This window comes from Ipomoea triloba, chromosome 1, assembly GCF_003576645.1.
Source record: "Ipomoea triloba cultivar NCNSP0323 chromosome 1, ASM357664v1".
Taxonomy (NCBI): domain Eukaryota; kingdom Viridiplantae; phylum Streptophyta; class Magnoliopsida; order Solanales; family Convolvulaceae; genus Ipomoea; species Ipomoea triloba.
Window position 1 is genome coordinate 5,505,771 of NC_044916.1, and position 11,337 is coordinate 5,517,107.

Consider the following 11,337-nt stretch of genomic DNA (forward strand, 5'->3'; position numbering starts at 1 on the left):
AAAATAAGCTATAAGCTCCTAAATAAGTTCTGCCAAGGCTATGTTTGGCAAACCTAACTGAAAAAGTAGTTGAAAGCTGAAAAGTAGCTGAAAACTGAAAAGTTATAAGTTCGAAGCTGAAATATAAAGAGCTGTTAAGATAGTTGTAATGCTTAAAAGTGTTTGGTAAAATTAGCTTTTTGATAAACTGATAAATGTAAAAAGACTAAAAAGGACATCTTCATACAATTTAAATAGTTTTAAATTTAAATAGGTTTGTTTTTATATTGAAATATAAAATAGTGAAATCAATATATTTTAATAAAATATAAAGTACGAACATATATTTTAAAACATGTAAAGTAAAACAAAATGTGTATAATTCATAAGATTAGTTCATACAAAAATCAATGTTCAAACACAAATGTCAAATTAAAATTACAACCAAACATATTGAAGAGAAAAAACCAAAAAGGTTTAGCCAAAAAGGTTTTAATTGGGAAGGGTAAATGATGTCATTTCTTTAAAATAATAAGGTTAAAGATGAAAAAAAAAGTTAGGAAGCTACTAGCTTATTTTGAAACGCTACCTTAGCTAGCGTTCAAAAATAAGCTCTTATTTTAAGCTACTAGCTTATTTTAGGAACATTACCAAACAGAGATTATAGCTTATTAGTAGCTTAAAATAAGCTATAAGCTCTACCAAACAGAGCCCAAATAGAGTCCTCCTCTTTTATTTTTTTCTCCAATCCTTTTCTCCATTTTTTATGTACCCTATTTCTCACATACACATTATATATTTATTTATTTACTTTTCTATAATTAATAATTTTAACTTTATAATTATAATTTCAATTTTAAATAAAAATAAATTTAAATAACAAAATAAAAAATTTGAAATTAAATTTTAAATACTATATATACCAAAACATTAATAAAATTTAAAATTTTAAAAATAAAATAAAAAAAGTTTTTTTTTGTAAATGCAAACGTAATCTCTTCTTTAAAAAAATGCAAGCATAATGTCGCTAAACGTGCATACTTCAGATGAAATAAGCTTGTGAGCAATAGACTTGACAATGCGTGTATATATACATGTACATTAATTGGTTGATGACATGATAAGACTAAACATGAACACAATAGCTAAAGACCTTGTGGTCTAGTGGCACCCGGTTTACATTCCGGAGTGAGTTCGAGCCTCAGTGCATGCGATTGTTGACTCTTTGTGTAGGTTAATGGGTTAAATTAAAATTCTTAACATAAACATGAACACGATTTGTAAACAGCATGCCGATTTTAGGTCGTGTGACACGATACGACACGAAACCCATTTAAATCCCTAAACCTATTAATATCGTTTTAAAAAACTAAAATTTGAAGTAAAGTTATATAAAAAAAAAAAAAGAAAACATAAATTCAATCCATCAAACAAACTAAAAAAAATTCAATTCATAACATTCCTAAAATGATAAAATAACATCCAAAAATTATAATTAAAAAAGTCCATATTATTTTTTAAGAATAAAATTGAATACAATAAAAATTCAAATTTCAAATGGTTGAACATCAATAACTGGTGTAGGGTTTTGGTTTGATGTAGTAAATTCATCGATATCCTTAGTCATATTCATGATATGTACTGTAATCTCATTCAATTCGGTTTGTCTCCTGCCTAGAAAGCACGTACGATGCAAGGCTGGTAGCATGCACCCCACACACGTACTCATCATTCATTTTCTTTTATGCATATAATTTATATGCATTAACTAAATCCCCATCCAAGTCTTTAGTTTAAAAAAAAAAAAAAAGTTTTTAGCGGGTTATAAACATGTTTGTCTAAATGGGTTAACACGATAATATTAACGGGTTAAACGAGTTCTTAATAGGTTTAATAAGTTTGAAATAACTTCGTGGATCTTGAATGCAATAATTTAGGGATTATTTGACGTTTTTATAGGTTTTAGTCCATATTAGATAAACTAAAAGCCAAACAAGAAATAAAAACGCAAGTAAAGAAAGAGAACCAGGACACAGGAATTGATCACGCAGTTCGGAGCTATGACTCCTACATCTGCGGGGCTACTCAGCTTTTGCCCAATCCACTAGATGCACCAAGGTTTACACAAGTTGGAATACAACCCAAACGTAGAAAGGTTCACTACCAACACACAACCTTCAACATCTACTTTTGAATTGACAAAACTGCAAGCCAAGAATTCTTCAATTCTTCATCTCGACTCAGCAACAACGACAGCTTCAAAGACAGTGATAAAACTTCATTAAATCTTCAAATGATCTTCTTAATATTCACGTGTGAAAGCTCTCAACTTGTATTATGTAGGAAGGTGAATGTTAGAGCTTCAAGTGCCTTCCTTTATATAGTGTAGCATCCTTTAACAACCTTCACAATTTTAGATCTGAAAATCTCCTTGAATAAAAGAGAGCCACAACCCTTAAATTTCTGTTAGCCACACAATTTGAATTGGTGGACTAATTCCTTGCTGTGTGAGACAGCATCCGCTGGCACAGCTTCACTATCAGCACTGGTGGACATACTGACTTACGGTCCAAAAACTAATAAAACCTAGATATAGGCTAAGTGTATTTTTGACAAATAATGTAGCCAATAACATAAGGACCGTGTATCATTTGTACACTTACAATCTCCCCCTTTGGCAATTATTTGACAAAAATCACCTTCAAACAAACTTAGGCATTTCTTACAAAAAAAAAAACGTAAAACATTTTATTTAGCATGCCATAAGTTAGTTTGGTAACAAGAAAGACTACCAAAAGGATAAAAACATAGCACGAAAAAGATTAGAGAAAAATACCAAAGCAAGATAGTCCAAGAGACGAACCAAGATACTTCATCCAAACAACATACTTAATCAACCATCAAAAAGAGATAATACTCATTCATCATCATGCATCATCATATAAAGCCATTGTCCAACCATTCAACCATTTCATCAAAAACACATAAAGTTATCCATAGACCCGCAAAAATAGTGGATTGTCATGCATCAAAAACAGTGGATTTTCTCCCCCTCACTTTATTCACTCCCCCTTTTTGTCAAAGAATTGACAAAGGGTAACCACCTAATCAGAATCAAACTCATCTTCATCATCACCCGAGCCTGATACTTCGTGAGCAGGACCTTGGTCTTGAGCAGCTTGACGTGAGGCTTGAAGTAGCTCCAACCGGGTGAGTTCCCGCATATCAGCAAGATGAGACTTCTCAAGATCAGCAGCAGCAGTTTGGAGAGAGGCAATAGCATTCTTGATATACATAAGTGTGGATTGGGACGCTTGAACACGAGCTTGTAGCATAGGAATGGCAGTTGTGTCAAGCGCTGAAGTAGCCCTTGGAAGAGGAACAGAGGATGAGCCAGAATGTGCAGCAGCACGGACTGGACTGAGTACTGGAACAGGGACTGTTATAAGCTGAGGACGATCATCATGGTGATTTTTCAAGCAAAGCCGTGAATCAACAGTGTATTGGCTTGGAATTTCCAACAACGGCTCATTCTTGTACGTAGTAAAACCTTGAGCTTTGAGAATTCCAAAGATTAGATTTGGAAAGGGAAGAAGAATCTTTGACTCCTTCTTCTTAAGAACAAAATCCATAAATCCATGATGTGGCCGTAGATTATTTCACCAAGATCAAACTTAACCATGTGACGAACTTTGTAGAGCAAGAGAGCCATCTTTGCCGAAACAGAACTTTTGGAGACGGTAGGCAGCTAGTTGCTCATGGCTAGACGAAACAGAACAGAATATACGGCAGTCAGCTGTTGAGAAGATAAATTCCCTTTAGGCCAGGCAGTGAGCTTATTGTGGGTCAAAGCAGCAGCTAGAGTGTCTAAGCCTGGATTACACCTGTCAGATAGAGCAGCCCGATTGTAGAACTTGTTGATGATTTCTAGACTGAAATCATACCACTTGCCACGAACATATGCCTTGTGAAACAAAGTAGACTCTTGAGACGTGGAATCAGCAGACAGATTGGAGTAGAACTCAGCAGTCAACCATTCAGAACAAGGACCCACATTCTGAACCGTTTGAAGCAAATCTTGATCTTTCAACAAAGGAATGATATTGCAGTGGCGCATAATATCATCGACATCAATCTCCTTCTGAAGCAACACACCACGAGAGCTATGAGTAGTCCACTCTCTAATCAAGGATGAATCACGCAAGATCGGCTTGAACTTCTCAATCTTGATGCTTGCGGGTGGTGAGGCAGGGTCGATGATAGGGCTAACAGAGGCAGCAGCATCAGCAGATCCAAAGGCAGACTTGGACCGAGTCATTCTTGGAGTTGGAGTGGTCATAGGCTTTTTCCCTTTCCTTTTTTCACCAACAATGATCACATCACTTGTATCATCTAGCTTCCTTTTTCCAGAAACTTTCTTTTTAGCTTTTTGAGAAGATTGTTCAAGAGGGACTTGTATAAGAGGCACAGACACAGGCATAGCAGAGCAAGGTACAAGCAATTTTGATATTAAATCAGATAGTAATTCGGTAGTGCTGGCAGATAAAGGAACTAAACCAGATGAAGCTGGAACAGTGACTGACTCAGACACAGGCAAAGAACATGTAGAAATAGTGACCGGAACTGAATCATCAGATTTTGAGACAGGAAATGCAGCAGGCAAGTCAACATATAATGCAATATCACGTATATTAAACGTAGAAGCATAAAGAATTGTGACTTGCTCAGGCCTAGACCTTCCTAAAACAGAGTCAGAAGCAGAGCCAGAGACAGAGCATACTGGAACAGAGACAGAAACAGAGCCAGTAGCCACTACCGAATCAGCAGATAGCATAGAATCAGGTAAAACAGATGGTAAAGCAGCAGGCAGATGCACAATATCAAAGATAACAACAGATGGCACATTTAAAGGACAAATAGAAGCAGCCACAGATGTAACACACGAAGAGCTAGACATATTAGAACAAACTACAACACTAGGCAACGAAGAAACTAAAGAGGGCGAAACTGAAACAGGCAACGAGACAGTGCTAGAGCTAGAGGAAACAGAGAAAGATACCACATGATCAGCCTTTTTCGAAGCCTCCAACGCTGCCTGAAGTTCTGCCTCATTGATCTCATCATCACTTTCTTCAATCGGCCATGGCGTAGCACAGATTCCTTGAGCCAATGCTAGTAGATTCCGAGACTCCTTCGTAGATAGATCATCCAAAAGCTCTTGATTTTGTAGAAGAGTTGCCAAGACCTGTTCTTTGCAAGAGGGTGAGAGATTTGAGGAATTTGTGAGGATTGATCGAAAGAGAGTGTTCCTTTCATCCGTAGCTTTGAAGATTAGGAACGGGTTGGTGTCAATTTGTGGATTGGAGCTTGAAGCCATGGGAGATGAGCTTGAGTTTTTCGGTTTAGAGCTTTGAGAGAATCCGATCGGGTAGGTCACGAAGAAGAAAGGGGAAAAGTGATGTTTTGTGCAAAAGTTGGACTTTTAATATGCATTGGGAAGCGTGAGAGTAGATGGGATCTAATCCAACAAGATTTTGAGATCTTTTAGGATAAGAAGGTAGAGGATTTTGGATAAACAAAGGAAAAATTCAAAGTTTAGGATTTTTAGTTGTTTTCGGCCAAGGGAAAATAATTATATCAACCATTATATAACCCTGAAAAAATAACACTAAAAGAAAAAAATATTAGTGATAAAATAATTTATTTAAAAATTAACATACTTGGTTTATTTCAAAGTTAACCCTTCAATCTTGAATTTTCATATTCTCTACACCTTCCACTAGTTCTTGAGTACCACTTTTCCATTGCGGTGCATTTGGTATTTTCTAGGTTATAAAATCCGCTTTCCTGACCCAAACTTGTTTTACAAATGGTGCAATGCGCTTGTGAATGTACTTCTCAACCCTTTGATCCTTGTAGAAATAGTAGCATTCAGGTCTGGTGTAGCCGCGCATCCTACAATAATGACATATAGGGTTATATCTCATGCGATGAAAGTTTGGATACCATACATTACTATAGCCTCGTCTAGATGTATTGGGTTTGGAAAAGACACGATATGATCCAGATTCTGTAACACGGCGTTGTGAAGCTGAGCTTGATTCAGGCGTGTCATACACTGGTTTAGACGCTGTCATATTGCCTTGTTGAGCTGGGTTTGATTTTGGCGTGTTATGAACTAGTTCAGAACTTCTCACAAATACAGTATCTTTGTTCTTCCCACCGGAGAAACCAAGCCCAAATTTTGTAGACATTTGTCTTCCTGAATCAATGATGGGTGTCGAAACCAACAAATAATAAATACTTACTCTTATGAATTGTAATAGTGATGAGTAAGGTCGTATCCACAGAGACTGGTTAGACTTATCTTTAGCAATAGATTTAATAAATAATAAAATAAAAATCGAAACTTAAATAGCAACAATAAAATGGAAAATGGAAAATAATATCAAATAGCAAATAATTATCAAGTAAATGTCAATGGCAAATGGTATCCAACCCAAGGTATAATATCAGTTTAATTCTAACAAGAAAGATATTGATATGCAAGCCAAATTAACTTTACTCTTTACTAGATTGGTTATGCTTATTAACAAGCTCTAACAACATGTCTTTCCTTACTTCGTCGGTAATTAAAACAAGCTCTTTAATTACTTCCCTAGCTAATAAACAACCCTAAACAAGCTCTTAGGATTTAATTTACTAACAGCATTATCGAATTAGAAAGACTACCAATCCTAGTCAACAAACTCACAAGCTCGGTTCATTTAAGCTAGACTATATATCTTCATAACACAAACTGAAAATCAGTTATAATCAAATTGTGCTATTTGCTACTAATATCAAAACACTTAAACAATTACGGATTCAAGGTTCTGACTAGCAATTTAATAACTTGACAATTGAACAATGGGCCCTATTGCAACAATTAATCAAGCAATAATTCATATATATGAATATAACAGAAGATACATAGATAATAAAGTGCAAAAAATAATTTAGGCTAAATAAAGCTTACTGGTCTTGTAGAATCAAACTTCAATAATCCTCGAATTGGAAAAATAAGAACTCAGCAGTACATCATAGAGAGTGTTTACAATGTAAATGAAATTCTTTCATGAATAACTGACGATTTTACTATTGAATTCATTGCCTATATATACTACTTTAGGCTTAGTACTGTCCGTACATTTGTAAAAGTAACTTGCGGTCGAAATCTACCGGAAGTCCCTCACCGCACACTGTCCGAAATTGACGCTCGTGCGCACGCTGCATCTTCTACGTACGTAATTAGAACTAACAAAGGGAAATAAAATTAAAAAAAAGTTGGGCTGTTGCCTTTCATTAGAAATTTGCGTACGTAACTTCTAAAAACAAAAACAAAGAAAATAAAGGTAAATAAGAATTAACTACTGTAAAATAATTAAAATAATTAAATGGCTAATTAATTAAAAAATACAAAATAAAATATATAATTAGCTCAATTAATCAATTAAGCCCAAATAGGTTCATTAAGCCTAATTATTCAACTAACTATTATATATTAGTATAAAATATAAAATAAAGCTTAAAATAAATATAATGTAAAATAAATAAAACTAATTTATTATAAGAATCAAATATAAATATGTATAAAAATAGTGCTTATCAATCAAGTATTTCATCAAGGGTAGATGTGGTGTTCATCATCTTGATACTTCGTTTGAGCGTGTCCAGCTCCTGTTGTAGCTTTTCCTCACGTTCAAGACTAGCCTTCAGTAGGATATCTCTTTCAGAAGCTTGGTTTTTGTAAACCATCTTAGCATCTTCTAATACAACAATTTTACTAGACAAAGAATGATGAACTTTAAATAAAGCCTCCCATCTGGAGTGAAACTTTTTGTATTCTAATTCATAAGACACAGGAGGTAACTCTCGATCTTCAGCTGAATTATATTCTCCACTGTCTGAACCAGCGAGCTCTTCTGTGTCAGGGTCAACGTCAGCTATTGCAGTAAAGGCCACAAAATTTCCAGAAATTTCGTCAGTGTCTGAACCAGCAGCTTCTGATTCAGGTTCATCATCGCTCCAGGTTAGGGCCGTCATGGACTTCTTTCTTCGTAAGTATGTTGCACACTCGGCCTGAACATGTCCAAATCATTCGCATTCATAGCATCGGATGCCCTTGTTCACTTTGTCTTTAGATTTACCAGAACGTGAGCCAGATGATTTTGATGTTGATCCTCCAGATTTTGTCACGCCTTTTGAGCTATTCGAGTTGATTCCTTTCTGATTTTGCACCCTAGTATTTTGTGTGTAATTCTTTTACTTGACCTGTTTCAAAATTTTAGAAAAATGTTTAGATAATAAACCAACAGGATCATCAGAAAGCTCATCTGTATCAGGCAAGTCGAAGTCTTGTACTTCAGCGTTGAAAGCAACGGATTTCTCCTTCTTTGTATGATCGGTCAGAATCTCCATTTCGTAGGTCTTAAGACTTCCCATCAATGCTGCAAGAGTTTTATCTTCCCAACCTGCGTTTTCCTGGATAGCGGTTACCTTCATTCGAAAACGCGGTGGTAGAGACCGCAAGACTTTCTTGACCAATTTTTGTTGGGGAAATGGTTCACCTAACACATCAGCTCGATTTGCCAATTCTTGAACACGTTCGTTGAAGCTCGTAATATTTTCGTTTTCATTCATCCTTAGATCTTCAAAATCTGAATGAACCAGCTGTAACTTAGATTGTCTTACTGAGTCAGTACCTTCATAGGTAGTTTCCAATATTTCCCACGCTTCTTTTGCAGATTCACAACCTGCAACTAAAGTAAATTGACTTTCATGCATTAGCGAGTAAATAGTATCTAAAGCTTTATGATTATAACCAGCAGAGGTCCTTTCAGCTGCATCCCATTCGATTTCTGGTTTAAGCACTTTGGGATCATTCTCTGTTGCACCCGCCTTTTTGGGATGTTCCCAACCAGTTAGGATAGCTGTCCAGATCCGATTGCCTTGAGCTTTTAGATGCATTCTTGTCCGGGCTTTCTAGTATGGGTAGTTGTCACCATTTAGTTCGGGGGGTGATTTATTCATTCTGAAACACTCAACACACGGTGAGACAGAACAAAAGACAGCGAGAACCGAAAATAAAGCAACGAACAGACAACAAAGAATTGAGTTCAAGAAACACGAGATCGCCACATCGGTAGACTAATAAGATAAGTCCCCAGGCTCTGATACCAATTGAAATAACTTCGTGGATCTTGAATGCAATACTTTAGGGATTATTTGACGTTTTTATAGGTTTTAGTCCAGATTAGATAAACTAAAAGCCAAACAAGAAATACAAACGCAAGTAAAGAAAGAGAACCAGGACACAGGAATTGATCACGCAGTTCAGAGCTATGACTCCTACATCTGCGGGGCTACTCAGCATTTGCCCAATCCACTAGATGCACCAAGGTTTACACAAGTTGGAATACAACCCAAACGTACAAAGGTTCACTACCAACACACAACCTTCAACATCTACTTTTGAATTGACAAAACTGCAAGCCAAGAATTTTTCAATTCTTCATCTCGACTCAGCAACAACGACAGCTTCAAAGATAGTGATAAAACTTCATTAAATCTTCAAATGATCTTCTTAATATTCACATGTGAAAGCTCTCAACTTGTATTATGTAGGAAGGTGAATGTTAGAGCTTCAAGTGCCTTCCTTTATATAGTGTAGCATCCTTTAACAACCTTCACAATTTTAGATCTGAAAATCTCCTTGAATAAAAGAGAGCCACAACCCTTAAATTTCTGTTAGCCACACAATTTGAATTGGTGGACTAATTCCTTGCTGTGTGAGACAGCATCTGCTGGCACAGCTTCACTATCAGCACTGGTGGACATACTGACTTACGGTCCAAAAACTAATGAAACCTAGATATAGGCTAAGTGTATTTTTGACAAATAATGTAGCCAATAACATAAGGACCGTGTATCATTTGTACACTTACAAAGTTGATCCGTTAAGACACAAAACATAACGAGTCATTAACAAGTCAATTTGTTAATGATCCAGGACACGTTAAGGATAAATAGTAACACATTATTTTTGTGTATGGTTTTTGATGTTGATAATTGTTAGATAGGCCGGATTGGTGTATAAAACAAAACTTTTTTTTTAATATATAGTAGATGGTGGGGATAACCTACCCCCCACCATCTTCAGTCTTGCTCATGCGCCACACACTCTAGGGGACATTTCCCGGAGCAAACTCTCTCTCTGGAGATTGTCTGATCTTCCTCCCCACTCTTACTCCCTCCAACTCTATTCTTTCCCTTTCTCTTTCTCCTCATTTTTTAAATCATGGGAGATGTCCTTAGTGGTCAACTAAATTTATAGACCTCGGGAGTATTTTAGGGTGTCAATCTACATGGAATGAGGTTTCAGGTTTGACTCACTGTCAGTGTTGCAAAAATTGCGCCTAGGTGCCGATTAATCGGCGCTAGGCGGTGCCCGGCCGAAATTGGCCTCCGCCGCGACTAGGCGGCTAGGCGGTTTTTATTTTTATTTTCTATTTTTTAATATAAATATTTTAATAATTTTAAATCATAAACATTTAAATTATTAATGTTATAATGTATTAACTAATACTCTAATAGTCTAATAAGTAATAAGTAATAACTTAATAAAATAATACACTAGATGCCAAGACCTTGTGATCTAGTGGCACTCGGTTGCATTCCCATATGAAAGAGGGTGAGCTCGAGTCTTAGTAGAGGCGAACAGATACTGCATTATAACAAAGTCAATAATACTCAAATAAAAAAGTAATATACTAATAATGAATAGCTATTAAGGCGTAAAGACTTAAAAATATAGCATGTCCCCAACATGAAATTAGACCACTATTAGATAAAATAATTAAATGGTAAATAATAAATTTTGTGTGAGACCATTTAACTTCAAAAGTATAATACTATTTTCTTTAAATATAATATTATTTTATGAATCCATAAAAAAATGTTACATTTTAACTAAATAGAGTTACTCGTGTCACCTGAGATGTTTCACACAAAATATTTATTTACTTTTGATAAACATTTGTACGATGTTCTTTGCGATTCATTCTTATTTTCTTATCAACACTATAGATGTTTCTAACAAACCATTGCAAATACAAGGTACATGCACGTTCTCACCATTAATATCATTTGTCATTATCGCGAATCATTAATTGAAATATCCAACAAAATTTATGTTATTCAATAAACTCATAGCATCATTATTCAAAATACTATTTATTTTAGGATTGAATAATCTTGAGAGAACGTATAAAAATAATAAAGATTTTATCAACAACTAACTTTGTTGTATTGCTGACT

The 11,337-nt window shown here is 35.4% G+C and overlaps 1 protein-coding gene across 1 annotated transcript; it reads right to left on the reverse strand.

The window, feature by feature from the left end:
* Positions 1-3,727: 3,727 nt before the first annotated feature.
* LOC116017562 lies at positions 3,728-5,416 on the reverse strand. The gene is made up of 2 exons (XM_031258206.1): positions 5,039-5,416; positions 3,728-4,379 (listed from the first exon to the last, which is right to left on the reverse strand). The coding sequence occupies exons 1-2, from the start codon at positions 5,101-5,103 to the stop codon at positions 3,728-3,730; spliced, it is 717 nt and encodes a 238-aa protein (XP_031114066.1). The 5' UTR covers positions 5,104-5,416.
* Between the last annotated feature and the right edge of the window lie 5,921 nt (positions 5,417-11,337).

Coding starts and splice junctions, on each gene's coding strand:
- LOC116017562 (XM_031258206.1), bottom strand. CDS start 5,103: ATGATGAGATCAATGAGGCAGAACTTCAGGCAGCGTTGGAGGCTTCGA. Junction 4,380..5,038: donor CGAAAAAGGCTGATCATGTG/GTATCTTTCTCT, acceptor TTCTGGAAAAAG/GAAGCTAGATGATACAAGTG.